This window comes from Diospyros lotus, chromosome 3 (assembly GCF_014633365.1).
Source record: "Diospyros lotus cultivar Yz01 chromosome 3, ASM1463336v1, whole genome shotgun sequence".
NCBI classification, from domain to species: Eukaryota; Viridiplantae; Streptophyta; class Magnoliopsida; order Ericales; family Ebenaceae; genus Diospyros; species Diospyros lotus.
The window spans coordinates 9,829,632-9,852,540 of NC_068340.1; the positions used below are offsets into that span (position 1 = coordinate 9,829,632).

General features: G+C 38.0%; 1 protein-coding gene and 1 non-coding gene across 2 annotated transcripts in view; one reads left to right on the forward strand and one right to left on the reverse strand.

Annotated features, from left to right (window-relative positions):
* Positions 1-22,909, forward strand: part of LOC127796819 (protein MICRORCHIDIA 7-like) — a 46,214-nt gene that overhangs the window by 22,435 nt on the left and 870 nt on the right. The window contains exons 6-16 of the mRNA XM_052329219.1: positions 8,048-8,129; positions 8,381-8,456; positions 9,047-9,175; positions 19,337-19,435; positions 19,531-19,632; positions 20,412-20,573; positions 20,653-20,748; positions 21,023-21,074; positions 21,182-21,293; positions 21,389-21,728; positions 22,782-22,876. Of these exons, the coding sequence (XP_052185179.1) occupies positions 8,048-8,129; positions 8,381-8,456; positions 9,047-9,175; positions 19,337-19,435; positions 19,531-19,632; positions 20,412-20,573; positions 20,653-20,748; positions 21,023-21,074; positions 21,182-21,293; positions 21,389-21,728; positions 22,782-22,876 (1,345 nt within the window). The remainder of the gene's footprint in view (positions 1-8,047; positions 8,130-8,380; positions 8,457-9,046; positions 9,176-19,336; positions 19,436-19,530; positions 19,633-20,411; positions 20,574-20,652; positions 20,749-21,022; positions 21,075-21,181; positions 21,294-21,388; positions 21,729-22,781; positions 22,877-22,909) is intronic.
* LOC127798582 (U6atac minor spliceosomal RNA) lies at positions 8,679-8,803 on the reverse strand. The gene has a single exon (XR_008022445.1). It is a non-coding gene; the product is annotated as a U6atac minor spliceosomal RNA (small nuclear RNA).

The window sequence follows — 22,909 nt, forward strand, 5'->3', positions numbered from 1 at the left end:
GTCGGGTGAGGTCGATTTCAGGTCGATCTAGGGGAGGGGGAAATGCTTAAGGTAGTGGGTAAGCCATCCTGTTAAAATGTTGTCTAGAGTATAGGTTAAATAAGATCAGTTATGACAGTGTTTTTTGAGGGCCAATGAGGTATTAAATAGAAGTTGTAACCCAAACTGTAATTAGTGATAAGTTGGGGGTGTAAACTGTAAATATTTGAAAGTCTTCATTGGGATTCTGCCTCCTATTATAAATAGAGGGCAAGGGGTAGCAAATGGAGAGAGAGTTCTCATTTTTCTATTTGTAACGAGTGCTGATTGTTTCTGAGAGAAAGGCTAGGGTTGTTAGCTTTGTAATCTTGGGGGAAAACAATTGGGGCGCTCGGGAATAGAAGGGAGAGAAGGGCCGCTACTGTATTGATCATTTTCTGGAAATAAAGACTGCTCTCAGGAGGATCTTAGAGGTTGGATGTAGTGCCATTCACATGGCATGAACCAGGATAATCTTGATGTTCTTGTGGATGTGTGGTTTGTGTTTCTTGTTTGGTTTAATTCTATTTTCTATTTTATTTTCTGTTGATTCTATTAAATCTGTTCCTTAGATCAAATCCGTGAGTGTGTGAGAGTAAGTGTGGTAGAATTTCTATCCAAGAAATTAGTTCCAGCAACCCTAGATATAACACATCCAAGGCCATTTCGAAGCTCGACATTTGCTTATAAATAGAACTCTTGATGGTCGAAATTTTGAGAAGTTGGAGGCTCAAATCGAAGGCTATTTCGAACAAATTGAGGGGCAAGGATAGAGGGCTTTTGTTGCCCATAGGTTGAAGATCATATCTGGAGCATTTGGTGAGCAACGGAGCAGAAACAAAGGCAAATCGAAGCCTCGTCGGAACCCTAGGCGGACCGCCTGGCCGAGAATTCGTGGCCTCCGTTGGCCGGCTTCCAGACCTCATTTGGAGCCCATTCAGGTACCCCTAGGATCGATTCTTCATGGTCTTTCTTTTGGTATAGGTTTTGCATTTTTCCGGCATGGCCGTGGCTGGAGAAGACGACTGGCGCATGGGCCTCACGCGCTAGTCTCACTCGCCCTAGCACGCGCCAGTACGTGTGGGCGCGTGCGGGCTTGGTTTTTCGTGCAATTTTTTTTAAATAACTTAGAAAAATATTTTAGAACTTCCTATGTAAAAATATTTGGAGAAAAATAGGTGTAGGTATTTATTTTGGAATATTAGTGAGGTAAAATTGAAGAAAAATAGAGAAAAAGGAAAGAAAATAGAGGAAAAATAGTGTTTATTGATTTTTTTGAATAAACATCTTGCCTAGGGTGCTTTTGGACTTGAGTTGAACCATTTGGTGCAAATTTCAAAATTTGGCACACAAATCGAGACAATTTGCACGTTTTTCGAGGCATCCCAATTTTTGTGAAAGGTGAGTGGTTTTATCCCTATAACTCATATATGATATGATTTCCTTGCTATGCATAATATTTTCACATGTTATGATCATTTTCGTTCATATATTGTTGTATGGGAAAACGTGATATATGCACGACACGATATTTTTGTCATATTGAAACTCGTGCATGGGGTTGGGATATTACCCTAAGAGTGTAGCCGAAATTCCCATAGGGCAATTAATGGAACAACGTTAGGCTTATCTTGCAAGAGGTTCGGGATTCTGCTTAGGGTTCCGTGTTGGGCTGGCGGGCCTGGGAAGTTACATTGTGGGTATATGTTTATAATTGTCCATGCATCATGCATCATTCATTCATATTTATCTAACCCTCACTTAGAATATTTCATCTTCTGATATTGGATTATGTCCCTGGAATATTCCACGTTCCAGGCGAGCCAAGTAGCCGGAAGGCAAGGAAGTGATTGAGGCATGATCGTGGTGGAAATTTTGTGGGTCCCATGTGGGACTAGAACTATCTATTTTATTCGGATGTATTGTTTAGATTTTAATTTCGTCTGTAATGTTATGTTGGGTGAACGATATGTATGTACCCACATATGCTATGTTTTCGAAGTTCCTTACAGGTTCTGATCTTGCTTTCGCTATGCTTAAAGTGTATCATTCCCTTACTATATTTGGGAGTGTTATTAAATAAAAGTCATGTTGAGGATTTATTGCCAGTTTATGTTTGATGAAAACAAAAAAAAAAATCCTAGCATAATTTAATGCCCTGGAAGGCAGGGTGTTACAAAATGCCTGTTAATTCTCACATGCTTCATCCGATCATGTTGTACTGGATTATTCACTATACTTATAGCTTATTTACTATTGCTATAAAGTATTTTTGGTGCTGTGATTGGCATGTCCATATCCTTCATCAACCTTTCTAACCAAATTATCTCACAAATGCACTGTGCAATGGCTCGATACTTGGCCTCAGCACTACTACGTGAAACAACCTATTGCTTTTTGCTTCTCCATGTGACTAGATTTCCCCATAATTTTGTGTAATACCCTGATGTGGATTTGCTATCTTAAACAGATTCTGCCCAATCTGCATCTGAATAGCTCTTTATTCCTCTTTCACTACTTTTCTTAAACAACGATCCTTTCCCAGGTGTGCCTTTAAGATATCTTAGGATATGACAAGCAGCTTCTAGATGTCTTTTGGTTGGTGAATGCATGAATTGACTGATTATACTTACCGCATAGGCAATATCTAGCCTTATATGATATAAGTAGATCAATTTTCCCACTAGATGTTGAAATCTTCCCATATCAACTTGCTCCTCTTCATTCTTTTCATCTTTATTCTTCCAATTTGGTTCTAAAGGAGTGCTAGCCGGCTTGCACCCAAGTTTACCAATTTTCCTCAAAAGATCAAGAGTGTATGTTCTTTGTGAGATGAAAATACCCTCACTACTTCTTACTACTTCCAATCCCAAGAAATATTTTAAATCTCCCAAATCCTTAACTTCAAATGCCTTTCTTAGTTGATGCTTCAATAGTTCAATCTCTTGATGGTTGTCTCCAGTGATAATTATATCATCCACATAAACTATAAGAATGGTCTTTTTTTCCCTCAAAATCTATTTTTATAAATAATATGTGGTCAGTTTGTCCTTGTCTGTATCCAAGTTGCTGTAAAGTTTCACTGAATCTCTTGAACCATGCCCTTGGTGATTGCTTGAGGTCATATAGTGATTTGTTTAGCTTGCAAACTTTCCCTCTTGTATCTTCTATTTCAAAACCTAGGGGAATCCTCATATAAATTTCTTCTTCTAACTCACCTTTCAAGAAGGCATTTTTAATGTCTAATTGGTGAAGTTTCCAATCCAAGTTGACTGCCAATAATAGTATCACCCGAATGGAGTTAAGTTTGGCTACCAGTGCAAAAGTTTCCTTATAGTCAAGGCCTTGAGTTTGAGTAAGGCCTTATATCTCTCAATTTTTTCATCTGATTTATACTTAACAGTAAAGACCCATTTTCTCCCAATGATGTTTTTTCCATTGGGTAATTTCACTATCTCCCATGTGCCATTCTTTTCTAGAGCATGCATTTCCTCCATTACAGCTGCACTCCATTTTTCCTCCTGCAAAGCATGATAAATATCCTTGGGAATACTCACATTATCAATGCTGATAGTAAAGGCCCTGAATTGTGGGGACAATTTGGAGTATCCTAGGAAATTGGTGATAGGATGCTTAGTACAAGATCTGGTCCCTTTCCTCAAAGCAATAGGAATACCAAGATCTGATTTCTGCTCCCTGTTTGTCTCCTGCTCACTGTTAATTCCTTCAGTATTCCTCTCGGTAATTTCAGGACTTCTCCAAGGTTCAGATAGGTTAGCAGGCTGAGAATCAAGAGTTCTTCTTGAGTAAACCTTTAGAGGTGGTTTACTTTGGGGCTGATCATCCTCCTGATTTTTGGTTTCTTTATTTTCTCCCCCTTGATAGGTTTGAGGTGAAGGAATAGGGGCTGGACAAGGTTCAGATGTGGTTTGAGAGGATTCTTTGTCATGAATAGGTGTAAGGACAGTAGGAGACAAATCTGGAATAAGTATCACTGGGTCCTAATGAGGTGTTGTTTCAGTGAAATTCTGTTGGGAATTGTCATGGAAGAATGACTTATTCTCAAGGAATGAAACATCACAAGAAACAATAAATTTTCGGGTACTAGGGTTGTAGCATTTATACCCTTTTTGGTTAGGTGAGTACCCCACAAATACACATTTGGTAGACTTAGGATCCAACTTGGACAGTGTTGGCATATTGCTGTAAACAAAAACAATGCAGCCAAACACTCGAGGAGTAATGGAGTTTAGGACTCTATTATGATGAGGAAAAGTTTCAAGAAGTACATTAAGGGAGTCCTAAATTTTAGAGTCTTTGAGGGAAGCCTATTAATGAGATATGCAGCTGTTAATATTGCTTCTCCCCAATAGGAATTCGGAACCGAATGGGTAAACATAAGAACTCTTGCTGTCTTAAGAAGATGGCGATTCTTTCTCTCAGCTATTCCATTTTGTTGAGGGGTATATGGGCATGAGCTTTGGTGAATGATACCATGCTCGTTTAGGTATTTGTTGAAATCATTAGAGAAATATTCTCTTCCATTGTCGGTTCTCAATATATGAATTTGGGTTTGAAAGACATTTTTGATCATGAGATGAAAATTCTGGAATACAAGATAAGCTTTTGATTTGTCTTTCATTAAGAAAACCCAACATATCCGTGTATGATCATCGATAAAAGTGATAAACCAACAAGTGTTAGTGAGATTTGAGGTTCTAGATGGCCCCCAAATATCACTATGAACAAGATGAAAAGGTTTTGAAGGATTATAAGCATGATTAGGATGAGAGGTTCTGGTTTGTTTTGCAAGAATGCAATGTTCACAAATGAAATCTTGAATCTTATTGCTAGAAAACGAAGGATACAAAGATCTAAGATAATCCAAACTTGGATGTCCCAAACGTTGATGCCATAACAATAAGTCTAAATTAGAAACCATAGACAAGGAAGATGAAATAAATGACCTAAAAATAGAAGAATAATTTGCTCTTGATGTTTGATAAAGTCCCCCTCTCATCTCAGCACTGCCAATCTTCCTCCCCGAGGTTAGGTCTTGAAACATACAACAATTTTTGAAAAAAGTCACCATACAATCTTTATCTTGAGTTAACTTACTAACTGATAGTAAGTTGCATTGGAGAGTTGGCACATAAAGTACTGATTTAAGGGATAATTGTCCAAGATTTACAACTCATTTTCCCTTTACACAGGATGTGATACCATCAGCCATAACAATATTAATCAATTTATCATAGGTTTCATAATCGGAAAGCAATTTTAGATCACCTGACATATGATCAGAAGCACCTGTATCTATGATCCAGCAATTTGTAGGGCATTTTTGAGACATTAGGGAGTACATTTCAGTACCTTTTCCTACCAGAGACACAGTTGGATTAAGATTCTCTGGGATTTCAGTTTGAGTCACCTTGGTTTGGTTTAGCAAGCTTTATAGGGCCTCCATCTGAGCAGCAATTAGACTGAAATTTGCTACACTCCCTTTTTCAGCTTTCATCGTAAAGGCTGATTGTGCTTTTTTTCTTTGACTTTTTGGTTTCCATCCAACTGGCTTTCCATGGATTTTCCAACATGTATCCTTAGTATGGTATGGCCGATTGCAGTATTCACACCATTGTTTTTCTTTGGTGTTCTCTCCTTTAATTGCAGCATATGGCTTTCCTCAGAAACTACTTACGGCTGAGTTTGAAGAATAGACCTCATTGTTAGACTGCCCTAAGCCCGAGAACATCACCTTCTTCTAGCTCTCTTCCCTTCTAACCTTTGCAAATACTTCTCTCATCATGGGGAAAGCTTTTGTTCCCAACAATCTGCCTCTAACCTCATCTAGATCCGAGTTTAGACCATGTAGGAAGTCAAACACTCTCTCCTTCTCTACCATCTTCTCATATTTTGTACTATCAGCAGCACACTCCCATTTAATCTCATGAAATAAATCACTTTCTTGCTATAACTCGGTTAAGATATTAAAATACTCGGTGACCGAGTTTATACCTTGCTTGGTTGTTCATATGAGTGATCTAACCTGGAATGATTGAGTTGTATTCTCCAAATCAGAGTAGACTTCTTGGACTGCTTGCCAAATCTCACAAGCTGTCTTGTAGAAGAGGTAAGTCCTTCCTATCTTTGACTCCATTGAGTTCACTAACCAAGCCATAACTGTGGTATTCTCAGCTTCCCATATGCTATATGTTGCTGCCTCTGAATTCGGTTTAGGCGTAATACCGGTTAGATAGCCTTCTTTACCTTTCCCTCTAACAACTAACAACACAAATTGTGACCATTCCCTATAGTTGGCCCCATTTAACTTGTGCTGTGTGATCTGGAGGGATTGGCTATCCATTGCTGCTGGAACAAATGGATCCATGATTGTTGATCAGAGAGGTTGCAAAAGATGTCTCACTAGACGAGACCTTTCCTGCCATTCTTTCCACTCAAGACTCCTTCAAGGAGTTAAAGACACGAATGTTAAAGAGTCCATAAACCGTGGCTCTGATACCATGAACAAATACCATAGGAGAACTCAACTTTTCTCCCTTAATCTTCCATTAACTAGTGTTAAACTTATAAACAGTAAATTCCTATAAAATCTCCTAGATATTCTCCTAATTTACAGCAGTGATAGACTTTATCTAATGTACAATACAAACTTAAATTAAATAAGAATATTATCTTGAATAAAATCTACATTATCTTGGGTCTTCTCCTTCTTGAACAATGAGTCTTTTCCAACACCTATCATATTATGAATTATGAAGAATTTATTAAAGTCTCATTTCCTTTTATTGTTCTCTCTGATTTCTCCATCAATTCTATCTGATTTCTCCCCCATTTCTCCCGATTTCCCCCCCTAGTTTTTGTTAGTCTCCCTCACTTCAGTTTGTTCTCCCTGATATTTTGTTTGTTCCCCCTCAATTCTTGTTATTTCTCCCTCAATTTCCAATTCTATCTCCAAAGAAAATATTAGTTAGGACTAGGGTCCTGACATAAAAGTGCAGTTGATGTACATCATAGGGCTTTGGAATTTAATGAAGGTGATTATGTCACGGTTCATATTCGGCTTGAGTGTTTCCAAAAACATTCTGTAAGGAAACTACATGCACGAGCTAGTGGCCCTTACCTATCATTCGAAACTTGGACCTAATGCTTATTTACATGACTTACCTAATAATGAATATTAGTGTTATTTTCAATGTGGAAGATTTAACTCTTTAACGAGGCACATTTGAGCCTCGTTTCTTGCCCACTAGTGTTCCTGTAGGTCACCAAGTTCCTTGTATCCCATGCATATCACAACAAAAGGATGTGATTGATGAGTTGTGCTTGACTATGAGATTGTGGCTTCTACTTGTGGTGTGGTTATTGATGATTTCTTGTCAAATAGAAAGATCTTCCAGATTTAGATAATGCTTGGATTATTGAAAAGGATATTTGGGTCCTGGATCTTGAGCTCTTTGACTAGTATTTATAGTCTAACTCGTTGGAGCTGTGTTCTTTTCAGCAGGCGGAGAATGATGAATATCGTAGAAGCAAATATTTTGGGAAACAATATTTTAGGCGTAGAAGTAGAAATTAATATTAATTTATTAGTTTATTTATTTTAATTTGTTTCCTAGTTTCTTTTGATTTCTTTTATTTTCTAGAATCCTAATTAGATTAGGATTATCTTTATAATCTTAATTAGATTGGGTCAAGGAATCCTAGTGAGAATAGATTTTTATCTATTAGTTGTCTATAAATAATCTTTTAGTGATGTATTATAGAGCAGACTTATGAATAATATTAATTAATAATGTTTGGTTTGAGTAATCAGGATTACTTTCGTTTCTTTGGTTCAGGTTCTCCATAAGAGTTTCTTTATTCCTTGCTCCTCCATTGTCTCAAATCATAAATGAAAAAGTTCTTGATTCATAAAAGTGTTAGATTAATGGTAGAACTTGTGCATAATATAAATTATGTAATAATATTGATGGTTCATTTACAGTCACTTTATGATATTCTTTTCCAGATGGAAATGGTTTTAAGACTAGCACTATGAGACTTGGAGCAGATGTTATTGTGTTCTCACGTTGTTCAACTGTTGATGGAAGGTAGGTTGTTTTATTTGAGCAATTGTTGTTTTAATGTTCTTTATTTTCTATAATGATCTAATTATTTTTGTTAAAGTAGGATAGTGGGAAGTAAAAAATTTTAAGATCAAGTACTATTAGGAACATAATTTTTTGTGATAGAATAAGATGCTGGTGAAAAGTATGGGAAGCAAATTTAACTATTATCATGGATATCTTGTTTGTTCAATTGACGTTCTGCAAAACAACTAAGGTAATTTTCATTTGTTCAGCCCAACACAGAGTATTGGAATGCTCTCGTACACATTCTTGAGGAAAACATGCAAAGAAGATATTGTGGTTCCCATGGTAAGAGAACTTGATTAATTGTTCTATGCGTGCATGGTTGCCTTTGAGCTATTGATGCTTGCTCTATTTTGTGACTTCATGTCAATATTGTCTTTAAGGTTTTTCATTGGAGTCTATGAGGTCATTGTTGTGGGTCTAGTTATATCTTAATATAACTTGAAACAAAAATATATTGAAAGATGTAGAAATGTGAAAATTCTTTTTTTTTTTTTCTGTAAATTAATTTAAATTTGGTTAGATCCACCGAAGTGGGAAGCCTTAACCGGATGTGTGGTAACAAGTAAGCCCGAGGGCTGTTCCCGTCCCTGTCAGGGGAGATGCCAACCATCTCTCCTTCTACCGAACACTGTGAAAATTCTTTGTGCCTTTAAAGGTGTTATTTAAGTTTTTGAAGAATGAAATACTAAAAATGAAAGTCTTAGTGTTGCATTTGCAAACTCTTAAAGCTTGGTATGTAGCTAAAGTGGTGCAACCTTGGTTTTGACAATGTATTGCGTCTAAAAGCTTGTTATATGTCTAGCTGCATTTAAATATTAGAATATGCATAGTGTAATTTCTATTTTCTTTCTATTTTCATTTGGAGAGAGAAGATTGATTATGAGAGAAGAGGACAAGATTGGAAGAGGTTCATCCAAACTTCTCTTAGTGATTGGACCAGAAACCTGGAAACTATTTTGCAGTGGTCACCATACTCAAATGAAGATGAACTCCTTCAACAGGTCTGTCCCTTGTCCTTTATGAATAATACTTTGGGAATAGTATCATGTGATGGTAACCATTCCCTTGTTGCATTCCATGTTTTTAATTTTTATACTATGGTTGTTATTTCCGACTGTATCTTCGTTGATGCAAAAAGCATACATTGATCAAACACAAAAATTGTGGATGGATTCTTTTTTAACAGAGAAGTAAAGAAAAATTTAAGAGTGGTTAAGCAGTGTGAGTGAGCCCTATCTAAGATATGATAAAAAGTTGAACTTCATCACTATAGCACAAGTCTTGGAGTAAAATGGCCAAAAGATGGACACGGATTGAGGTGATTTGAGATCTAAGATATTAGCATAACGAAAATGATAAAGTTCACATGGATCTTCATCCATAAAAAAAAAAAAGATGTTTTTTTTCGGTTAAACCATGAAATTTTTATTGTAAAGAATATCAAGATACATCATCAGCATGCAGGGCCCCTTGTTTAGCCAACTTAGAACTTCAGATGGCAATACAGAGAATTGGCCTGAAATATGAGAGAATGGGCATTTAGTCACTAATGAGCAAGAAATAGGTTATTTGTACTAAGTTTGGAGTCTTTAATATTGAAGATAAGATGCATGAGATGAGACATGAGGTTGGAATCTTTCCTATTGAAGATATGATGCATGAGATGAGACATGATTAAGATGTCTGGTTATGTGAGAAGAAGATCAATAAAGGTTCCTACGAGGAGAGTTGATTGAAGGGAACAAGTATCTAAAAAAAGAGAAATCTAAAAGAAGAGAAAGAGGAAAGCCAAGAAAACCTTGGTCAGAGGACACATAGGTATTATATTAGTTATAAGGGCTTTACAAAAGACAATGCCATAAATTGAAATGCCTGGCAAGCTAGAATTATGTAGTCAACCCAACATGGTGGGATAAAGGTTCAATATGTTTGTTGTTTGTTGTTCTTGTTGTGTGATTCATAACCTGCATCACTAGACTCTTGAAGTTAAGATGGATGTGCAACCATACTAGAAAAGACAAAATAAGAATATGTAATGAGGTCTGAGGGTGCCAATTAGATAGAAAATGTGGAAGTATGATTAAGATCATTTAGACTGTCAGATTACAAGTCTGACAAGAGAGTTCTCGAGGAATTGAGAACAAGAATTGGGAGAGAATGGAAGATATTTGGGTGGGAGAGAGTTCAGAACAAAGAGAGAGATTTAGAGAGAGAGAGAGAGAATTGGAGGTAAACTAATTTTCAATTTCATTCAACATGTGTAGTTTGGCACTTAATCAGTTACTTATACGGATCTCGGCTAAGTTTGGGCACCAGAAATGGTTGGTCCCTTGCCCATGTGTGCTTACAATGGCCAACAACATGCTGGAACATTCTACCAGCTATGCTAAAATGGAAATTCAAATTCTAGTAGCCTAACTACACATTTATTTAGATTACTCAGCTAGCTACCATAACAATCCTTGCCCCTTAAAGTATTTATTATCCGTGAGAAATATGTAACAAGCTTGCAGCATTGGGAAATTGTTGGAGAAGCTCCGGTAAGTATTCCCAAGTGTTATTGTCAGATTGAAGGGAAGATCATTGGACTAACACTTGGATCAGAAGGACTCCATTGCGTTGTATGACCCTTCTGTCCACAATAGCAGTTAGCACAGCGTCTGGAGGTGCTTTTCCTACCATAGGAGGTAATTTTGGGGTAAATCTTTGTGTGCCCACAGCTTTCTTGAGAAGAGAGACGTGGAAGACAGGGTGTATCCTCATCTCCTTAGGCAGCTACAATCGGTAAGCTATTGCCCCTATTTTCTCCAAAATCATAAATGACCCACAATACTTTGGGTTCAACTTGGATATGGGTTGTTTGGTTAGTGCCCTGAAGTGCTGTTGGTTGAGCTTCAAATACACTTCTTCCCCCACAGAGAATTCTCGTTCGCTCCTCCTTCGGTCTACTAGCTGTTTCATCCTATTCCTCGCCTTAGCCAACTCCTCTTTTACCATTCTTAGCACTTCTTGCCTTTATTGTAGATAGTCATCAACTGCTGCTACTGTTGTGTGGCTTCCTAGGGCAAGATGTAGGTCTGTCTTGCAACCGTACAGAGCCTCAAAAGGTGTCATCTTGATCGAGCTATAGAAGCTCGAATTGTACCACTTCTAAGCCACTGCCAACCACTTGTGTCATCCCCTTAGCTGCACAAAACTTAAGCACTGTAGATACCCCTCCAAGCACTGATTAACACGTTCTGTTTGGCCATCCGTTTCTAGATGGTAAGTTGTAGACATTAGGAGTTTGGTGCCTCGGATTTTCATTAGCTCCTTCCAAAAGAGACAGGTAAATATTTTGTCACGATCAGATACAATTGACCTTGGGATTCTGTGTAGCTTAACCACATTCTCCAAGTAGGCTCTAGCCACTTCTTGTGCTGTAAAGGGATGGGTCATCCTATGAAGTGGCTAAATGTTGTGAACTGATCTACTACTACCAAAATACAGTCCTTCCCTTTAGATTTTGGTAGGCCTTCGATGAAGTCCATGGTAACATTGGTCCATGCGTGGTCATGAACTTCTAGAGTCTGGAGTAGCCCTGGGTGGGCTACTATTTCATGCTTGCATCTTCTACATACCTCACACCTCAAGATATAATCCCATACATACTTCCTTAGCTATGGCAAAAAAAATATATGTCTAACCTTGTGATAGGTACTTTGGATACCTGAGTGCCCTCCAATGGATGATCCATGCAATGCATGTACTATCCTGCCTATCAACTCTTTACAATCTCCGATTACCATCCTGCCCTTATACCTTATTACCCCGTTGGCCAATGAGTAGCCTGGTTTGCTGGCTGCATTAACCGTCAATTGCTCTAGTAACTCCTTAGTCCGTTCACCCTTTTTGTAGCTATTAGTAACTTCTTAGAGCTAATCTGGTACCACAGTAGAGATGGTTGTACCATTCCTTTCTCATGGCGGCGTGATAAGGCATCTGCTGTAACATTCTCCTTTCCTTTCCTGAATTGAATCACATAGTCTAATCCCATTAGTTTGGTCATACCTTTCTTTTGTAGTTGGGCGTGCAGCCTTTGTTGTAGGATGAATTTCAAGCTCTTGTGGTTCGTTTTGATTACAAACCTTCCTTTTTCCAAGTAGTAATGCCACCTCTCCATATCCATTAACACTGCCATCATCTCTTTTTTCGTAAATGCTAAGACCTTGATGTCTAGGGGCTAGAGCTTGGCTGAGAAATGCCAAAGGTCGGCCCTCTTGAGACAGCACTGCTCCTATTCTCGTATTACTAGCATTTGTCTCCAGTGTGAAAGGCTTATTAAAGTCAGGTAAGCCCAATGTCAGCACATTACCCAGGGCTTTTCTTAACTACTCAAAGGCTTCTTCTGCCTTGGGGCTCCATTTGAATCCGTCTTTTTTCAGCATTTTGATCAGGGGCTTACTTATGGTGCCATAGTTCTTCACAAACTTCCGGTAGTGTAATGGCCCGCCTCTCGAAGCCCCTACTAGTATAGAGGATCCATGAGAGGGTCATTAATAGAATGATATAAAAGCAACATGAGCCTAACCACCATTATCATACCATAAAAACTTTCACTTGAAAACATCATAACGTAATAATTGAGCATATACATTCCACCAGAACAAAAGATACATCCTTTAACTATAATACATCAAGTCATATCACAAAACATACAAATACCCTCAAGGCACAGAAGCCTATTGACTCTGGTAATTTAACACAAAATACCCTAAGGCCTTTTCTTTAGGTGAGCTCTGTACACATTTATTGACAAAAGATCAACCCTTACTAGACTCGCCCTCAGCCTTATCTTTACCTTTACCTGGAATGATGCAAAGCAAAAGAATGAGCCACGAGGCTTAGCAAGTATAAAACAAAGCAATGTGAGCAATAGAATTAAAGGCATGAATACAAGAATGGAGTAGAATAAACTCCCCATAACAATTTCATAACCCACTGACCCTAGCCTTTTGAGTCATGCCTTGCCACAAGATATCAAAATGTATTCACGCATACATGCCTATTTATAATAATAATTGCACATAATAACAATAATGTCATGCAACACATCCATCCACATATGACCATATACCCCAACCATGTTATGAAAATGTTCATACACAATCATACATTATTCTCATCATCATGTTCATTAGTACTTACCACGCACTTATGATTTCTCTTATATCAACAACTTTATCATATCATCATAAGGACCAACATCCTATCATGTACCAGAATCACACCGAGCGAGCATCATGAGCCGAAGCTCCATGTACACTAGATTACACTAGGCAAACATCGCTCCACATGCATTGGATTACACTAGGCAAGCATCAAAAGCCAACGCTCCACATGCACTAGGTTATACTAAGCAAGCATTACTCCACATGCACTAGATTACACTAGGCAAGCTTCATTCCCCATGCACTAGATTACACTAGGCAAGCATCAAAAGCCAACACTTCACACGCACCGACTATCTCAGGCGAGTATCACATGCACTAGATCACGCTAGGCAAGTATCAAGAGCCATACCTCACACACACCAACCATCTCGAGCGAGTATCACATGCACTAGATTTCTCTAGGTAAGCATCATGAGTATATTCCATGTATCCTTCCAAAACATTATTCTACACCATTAAATGCTAATAGTTCACCAAACTCAAACACATAGGTCATTTCCAACACATTTAATGCAATCATAACATATCACAAATATCACGTATAAGGTCCATACATTACTAATTTCTATGCACATTACAATGCCTCGGTAGCACGTGCCCGATTTGTACACATATACCACTTCCATGGCAACCAATCAAGACACGATGCCCATATAATTGAACACTTTGGTAATTAAGGCGGTTTTGAATTGCTTAAACAACTTCCCCCATAAACATTTATCAACTTTAACATAGTTATAAATTAACTCTTCATCAAGCATTCATACATAGGCCATTCTGATCACATTTAATATAATCATGCCAAACCATAATTCGTGCACTCATATATAAGCAATTCTGACTTAACATTCATGAACGCATCTAATCCCCCAATGTCAACCAAGAAACATCATGCACAATAGCAACATCCATGCAAGTAACACCAAAATCTTGCATGTTCTCTAGTTTAGCAAAGAAAACATCATTCCCAAAGAAAATGTAGGGAAAAGCAAGCCCTACTTGGACGTTGAATACAACTACACCAAGATATGCCCATAGACTTATTCAATCCTTTAAGAAATTTGATACCAAAAGAAGCAACACATAGCTTATCAAAGGCTCACAACCATACTCCAAACATGTTCCAAGAATGATCATTTATTTCCCAAAAATCGGAGTATTGTCGGATTGAAAAAAAAATTCCAGATTTCAAATGGGTATTTCACAGGGAATTACAAGCTCAATACTTGTCCAAATAATCTGAATTATAAATCAAAACGAAGCTTATCGAGTCTAGTTTACAATGCAAAAAGATCTCAAATCGGATATTTCTACTAAAAGTTATGCTCAAAATAATAGAGCATGCGCAAGCTGTCACAGGCCAAAAACGGTCGATAGGTGCTACAAACGATCAATAGTTTCCTCCAAAACGGTCGACCGGCAGCAGAATAGAACCCGCCCTGATTAATACCAAATGCAAGCCAAACACAAGGAGGTTCACATAACCAACCCCCTAACCCCAAAGCTTTATTCCTTTTAGGATTGTAGGTGGAACTAACCCTACTTTGAAACTCAAGGGAGACTAACAAGGTTAAACCAACGACAAGAAAGCTTTACAAAGGTTTCTACATAACCTTCAACAAGGGCAACTTTTTAGGAAAACATGGGATTTTATGCTTGAATCCCCAAATACCATGATCAAATGCCTTAAAAAGAGATAGGAAGGATTGGAACTTGACTTAAGAAGCTCTTCTTGATGACCTTACTAGAGGTGATATGCTTCCAAGACCTTTCACTTCCCACCCAACAAGATAAACTAGCAAGAAGAGAAAGAGAAGGAGAAGATGATGAAGAAGTATCTAACTTTCACAACCCTTTTGGAGCACCATTGATCAAGGTAGAAGAAGGATGAGAAGAGAAAACCCTAACCTTCCTTTGCTCTCTCCCGATCGGCCTCCTCCTCTTCTCTCTTTCTTTTCCTTTAGTTCCTTCATGCAAAATGAGCCATCAATTTATATATATATATATATATATACCCCCTTATTCCCTTATTTACTTAAATGCCCTTATTGCATCATAATTCAAATGAGAATTATTTATACTTGAGTAATAGTTTAAACATTAGTTAAATTCCATAACTCCAAATAATATTTCCATACATACCTTGATTTATTTTGGGTCCCATTACCACCCAAGTCAAATCTTTGACTTTTCCACTTCCTTTGCACATCACTTAAAAATATATCTCAAATAATTCCCCAAAAACCATTACTCTAATAAAATAAATGTTCTATTCCCAAATATATCACCCAGACCCACTAACGGGTCATTACAGGTAGTAACCAGTAAGTCCTAAGAACCCCCCTAAGGCTCAGATGTTAGAGGGTTTGGGCCATGTCACAATTGCTTCTATCTTCTTAGGGTCAGTCCCCACTCCAGCCCCTGAAATAACATGCCCAAGGTATTCTACCTATGGCTGTGCAAAGGCATATTTTGACTACTTGATACATAGCTAATTAAATCGCAGGATCTCAAATGTAGCTCTAAGGGTGTTGATCAAAAGAAAGGTTGTAGACTAATATATCATCAAAAAAACCAACACAAATTTTCTGAGGTGAGCTTCAAAGATTTGGTTCATGAGGACTTGGAATGTAGCTAGGGTATTTGTGAGGCCAAAAGGCATGACTGTAAACTCAAAATGCCTATGATGTGTTTTGAATGTTGTCTTAGAATTGTCATTAGGATCCACTCTAATTTGGTGAATATAGTTGCATGTTTAAGTTCATCGAGTAAATCCTCAATGATTGGAATGGGGAATTTGTCCTTAATGGCGATGGCATTGAGCTGTCTATAATCAACATAGAAGCACCAAGTACCATCCTTCTTTTTGACCAATAGGACAGGGGAAGCAAAAGGGTTGTGGCTAGGGCGAATAATTGATTGGTTTAGCATTTCTCTGACCATCCTCTCAATTTTAGATTTGAGTTTGGGTGGGTACCGATAAGAACGAATGTTTAATGGTTCAGCATGGGGTATGGGAGGTATGGTGTGGTCCAATGAACATTTAGGGGGCAATGCCTTAGGTTCTACAAAGAGATCTTGATATTCATTTAGTAATGAATAAGGGTCAATTCATGTACTGGCTGGGAGGATCCTAAGTATCCCCTCCTTGAATTCTCTTCCTGCTAATCAGTGGCTTCAATGGAAAATAGTTGAGCTACTTGTGCCCATTTCTTCTTGAACATCCGCTGTAGCTTCTTGCCTCTCATCATTTTGCAGGCACCCACCTCCATATTGCCCTGTAGAACCTCCATTTTCCCCTTTTTTTCCAATGTTACTTCCATATTATTGAAATCAAAACTAATAAGACTCACCTCTTGCATCTAATCCACTCCAAGCACAATATGGAAGCCCCCTAATCTGAGTAGCCTGAGGTCAGCTTAGAATTCCTCCCCTTGCATCTCCCAATAAAACCCCAAGCAAGCTAATTTGCTTATCACTTTGTCCCTATTGGCTACCACCACTAACAACGGCTGAGTTCTAGCCATTGGGTACCTCATCCTCTTAGCCGTGGCTTCATCAATGAAACTGTGGGTGCTCCCACTGTCGATCAATACCATGAGAGAACTATCCTGCACCTTCCCTTCGACCTTAATAATTTTTCTATTAGCCACTCCTTTGATGGTGTGTAGGGATATGGCTCCACAACCTTCCTTCTCCTCTTCCTCCATCACTGCCATTTCCTCTTCCTCTTCTTCTTCTCCTCCATCCAGCAATAGAAGTTGTTTCCTACACTGATGCCCCGAGGTGTACTTATCTCCACACTTAAAGCACAATCCAACCATCCTTCTTTGTTCTATCATCTTGTCTTTGTTCTGCATATTTTGAGGGACTACAGGTAACACAAGGTACCTGATGTCAGGCCCTATCCTCATCGACTCCTTCCCCATTGGCCTACTTCCCTGTGGTATAATCCCTCCTTACACTCCTTTGCTTTTCCCCCTCTTCTTCCTCATCAAAGCTTCAAACGTCATCTCTTGTAAGAAGACCCCTTCTGCTGCTTCAGAGACCGTTCTTGGCCGGAGCACTTGCACTGTCGATCTTAGCTCATTGTTTAATCCCCCTATGAAACTCGACATGAAGTACTCTTCAATTAGGCCGGGGTTCCTGTTCAACATCATAAACTTGAGCTCCTCGAATTTCGCTGGATAATCCATCACCAATCCTTCCTGCCTCAAGAGATTGAACTCCTGCACCACATCCAATCAGCCTCATTCCCCAAACCTCTCACTAAGGCCATTTGTGAAATCATCCCAATTATAGCTCTCCCTTACTCTGGACCAGCCCTAAAACCACACATCCCTCGCATCATGGAGGTATGCTATTGTCGCAAGGCCACCTTCTGGTTCTCTGGCACCTGGTGAATTTCAAACAATCTCTCGCATCACTTCAGCCACCATCGAGGTTTAACACCCTCAAATATCGATAGTTCCAACTTAGGTATTGGAAATCCAGTCTATTGTGCCCTGTCTGGTAACCCTCGTCTTCTCTCCGGCATCAATTCTTCCCCTATAGCTAGCTCCCTTTTCGATTCTGCAAACCCCACACTATAGTGATGGACGCTAATTCCTAGTAGAATTGGTTCCAATCGTTCTCTAGGTGGAAAATCAGGAGAGATCCTCACCTGTGGTTGATTCGCGAGCATCATCACAAATTGTTGCAGTTGATCCCGCAACAAATGTCCCTGATCCCAAACTTCCTGCATCTCCTCTCAGATTTGCAAACACATATGCCCCTTGAGGCGATCGGCCAATGCCTCCAACTTTCTATCCACCGCCGAACCTACGCTTTCCTCCATCGTTTCCACCCTTCCTTGCATCTCGGACACCGTCACTGTCACCTATTGAAGTTGCAACTCCATCTACTACATCCTAGTTTTGTCTACCATTGTTCCAATCGTCCAACAAATTCCAACCAGGAGCTTACTCTGATACCAGTTTGTCAGATTTGTAATCTAACAAGAGAGTTCTCAAGAAATTAAGAACAAGAATTGGGAGAGAATGGAAGATATTTGGGAGGGAAATTAGTTTCCCTCCAATTCTCTCTTTCTAAATCTCTCTCTCCGTCCTGATCTCAACATTTTGGAGGGAAACTAATTTCCAATTTCATTCAACATGTGTAGTTTGGCGCTTGATCAATTACTTATACTAATTTGGGCTAAGTTTGGGGGCCAAAAATGGTTGGTCCCTTGCCCATGTGCACTTACAATGGCCAACAGCATGCTAGAACATTCTACCAACTATGCTAAAACTGAAATTCAAATTCTAGTAGCCTAACTAAACATTTATTTAGATTACTCAGCTAGCTACCATAACATAGACATGTGAGAAGAAGGCTGATAAATGGTCTTATAAGGCAAGGTGAAATGAAGTTTGCATTAAAAGTGGGAAAAGCCAAATAAAACATGGTAGGAAACCCTTAAATATGACAAAGCATATAATATGGTCTTACAAAAAGGATATGGCCATGGGTAGAGATAGCTGTAGGCTTAGAATTCAAGTACTCAACCTCACCTAATAGGATTTAGGTTATGATTATTGTTGTTGCTACTGTGATTTGAATTGCATGGGTTTGAAGATGTCTTAATGTGGATTATTGCTCAAGAAAAAAAAAAAACTGGACCATTATCGTGACATGCTAACAAACTTATTTCGGGACTTGACTTTTCAATGTGTGTTAGTGATGTACAGGCAATCTTATTTTAGGATTCAACTTTTTTCACTTTGCGAATCTGAACTCAGTATATATTTGATTGTCATATTAAATGAAGGTGGTCTTAAATATTGTTTCCTTATTGCTTGTGAAAGTTATAATATTTTGTTATAGGATAAAAAAAATTTAATTGGATAAAGTAAATTACAAAATTATTTCCACTAATATTAACAAATGTTGTTGCCTATCACTCTATAGTTCAATCCATTGATAGATCAAGGTACACGCATCATAATATACAATCTCTGGGAGGACGACAATGGACGGATGGAACTTGATTTTGATGCAGATGAAAATGTATGCTGTGGATGCCCTAAATTTGAGAAATTTTTTTATGACTCTGATTACATTCAATTTCGTAGCAATGATTATTTTTTGTGTTTGAATAACAGGATATTCAAATTAGAGGGGTGAATCAAGATGACAAGAAGACCGAGATGGCAAAAAATTATCCAAATTCTCGATATTTTTTGACTTACCAGCATTCCTTGAGGGTATTTTACTTATTTGTTCATTATGCTTTTTAAAGTTATTTTTCACTTTTTTCCTTAACTAATATCTGAAATATTTTGATTCCTGCTCGTGTCGTTCGATGTTGTTCCTCATTTTTTACTGTGCCTGTGTGTAATGTGGAGCTTTTCCTTACCTTGAGGACATTCAAGTGGTTTAATCCTGCATTAGTCCAATAAAGAGACATGAGTTAAAGTCTCTGTAGACTTGTCACCTTTGACAAAATGTGAAATAGGTTTTGCAAGTATCTCTATATTACCTTAAGTTCTTTCACCACTAGATACATAATTTTGTGATTAACTGGCTGATTGTGCTTGTTAGCACTTTGCGAATATGTCTTCAGCAACTCTGCCAGCAATCACTAGATCAATTAGTTGTAAGATTGAAGGTTGGTTGAGGTGCTAACTTGGGTAAAAACTTCAATTATGGAGTATTATACTCCTGCATGCCCTTTATCTTTGACTTCTTGACAGCACATACACTGCTACTACTCTTAGGAATGTTTCTAGAATAATTTCCAGTGCCTTCAATGAAATTTAGAGAAATCGTATTGAGAGCTGTTGGACTAAAAGTTTGAAGAAATCTATGCTTACTGGGAGTATGTTCTACATGCATTTGAGTCTAGTATTTTAGGTTATTTGTGCATCCACTATCTAATGTAGCCTATGAAGTGTGTGTATTACCTTGTGCAATTAATTTAATTTGTGGATCAGCTTCTACTCACATCTTGCAAATAACGTGTAAGCTCTCTTATTTTTTTCAGAGTTATGCATCAATTCTATATCTGAGAATTCCATCTGGCTTCCAAATTATTCTGCGTGGAAAATGTATCGATCACCATGATTTAGTCGATGATATGATGCTAACTAAGGAGGTCACATATAAACCAGTGTCTATTTCCGGAGCCATGTCAAAGGATCCAAATGTATTTCTCTTATCAACCAAGCTTTGACGTTGCAATAGATGCTAATATTTAATATAATAATTAGTGACTGTTGTGACAGATGATTGCTGTTGGAACGGTTGGATTTGTAAAAGATGCACACAATCATATTGATATTCAAGGTTTTAATGTATATCATAAGAATCGACTGATCAAGGTAAATTGGCCATTTCTTTTTATGATTCTATTCAGTTAAGTGTGACATTGGAATATTAACTTTATGCTACAGCATCATGTTTTCCTTTGATTTAAGCCTAGAGGTTACTCATTTCAAAGCCACCTATCCCATTATCAACCTGCTATCATAATTCTATATAGTATTTTTGATGAAGCAGCATCATATTTTACCTTTTTTGTTGTCTTCTTTTTTTTTTTTTTTTTGGGCGTCTCTCTTTTATGCATATATTAACCTGAAACTATTTATCTCATAGCCATTCTGGAGGGTCTGGAATGCTGCTGGAAGTAATGGCCGTGGGGTTATAGGTATTGTTTCTTGCATTACAATGAGTAGTCTGTGGTATTTGTTTCAGCATTTCATTGTGATTATTCTGATTGCCGTAACCAATTTCTTTTCTACTTTCATGCTCTAGGCGTGCTAGAAGCTAATTTTGTTGAACCAGCTCATGACAAACAAGGGTTTGAGCGCACAACTGCACTAGCTAGACTTGAGGCAAGATTAGTTGTAATGCAGAAGAACTACTGGTTGGTTCTTTATTGCCCTTTTCACTTCATGTATCTTTGGTCCCAATAGGTTGTAAAGAATGTGTTTCAACTTTGAAGAACTGTGTTTTTGTCAGGTCTGCAAACTGTGATAAAATCGGTTATGCTCCTAGACGTCATTCGAAAAAGAAGTCTATTTCTCCAGACAGAGAAAGTATCCCTTCTGACAAGGATAAATCATCTTCAAATTCAAATGGACACCCTTATAGTGATGATGGTGGATCGAAATCCAAGTCCACCCAAAGAAATGAAGAAAAGTCACCTTCTAATGATGCTAGAAAAGATGACACGAAGTCTACTAATCACAAGAAACCAACAAGAAGTCATGGCTTGACATCCCATACTCATGGTGAAGTCCTGCAAGAATGTATACCAAATCAGGAAAGTGTTCTTATTACTGGACACCCATATTCAAAGGTAAAATCTTTTATGTCTCATAAAAATCGTGTTCAACTCATCTAGTTCACCACAAATTTTTATTAATACCAATTTATGGATAATTGCCAGTACTTGATGTTACTATGAGAACAAAGTATAGAGAAGAGAAGATCATTATAAGAGGTGACTTAAATGGTCGAGTGGGTAGAGAAGGGAATGAGCATATAGATGTGTATGGAGGTTATGGATTTCGAGAAAAAAATAGTGAGGGTAAAGCTACTTTGGATTTTTCCACAACACATGAGCTCATCATAGCCAACATCGGCTTATCAACTACCCAAATAGATTACTTCTTTATGAGACAAGAGGGCTGCTTATGTTACAACGATTGTAAAAATATACTGGGAGGATGCATGAGCACTCCTCATAGACTTAAGGTTATTGATGTCCATATCAAAAAATGGAGGCAAAAAATGATAAAAAAAACCCTAGAATCAAATGATGGGATTTAAACTATTTTCAAGGAAAAAGTGTGTGACAAAAGAGATTGTCCTGTACTGCAGAGTGTAAAGGTCAACCAAATCAAATGTGGATTGAAATGGCTACTGTTATTCAAAATATGACAATAATGGTTCTAGGAGAGTCATGAAAAAGCCCCAAATCAGAAGTCTTGGAGGTGGAATAAAGAGGTAAGAGTGAAATAAAAAGTGAGAGAGTTTGCTACAGGACTTTATGTATAAATGTCGTAAGAAAGGAAACCTAAAGAGGTATTGGTACAAAATATAGAAAAAGATATATGTATAAACTAGCTAAAGTAAGAAAGGCATGATATGTTGTTTAGCAATGTCGCCAACACACCTCAATAGTGTTTAGAGCAAGAAAGGAAAAAAACCTTCCTACTTCTCCCTCATTAACACACTATCTCTCTTTTGGTTTGGGACACAATTACATAGGCAACCAAATGCCATTTGTTGATAACTAGTTATAAGTTGGTTAGCTCTTCAGTCAAGTGGTTGCAAACATCAACACAATAGTGAAATTTTTGTTTTTATGGTTGTATTTCATTTAGACTTTTTTCCCATTGATGACCAGGTTAGTAACGTGAATGGAGACAAATATGCTCATGCCTACTCCAGACGGAAGTGTATGGTTAAGTTTGATGCAGAGAATCCTGAACTGGGGGAAAGGTATTTTACATATTTCCATGAATATAGGCACAA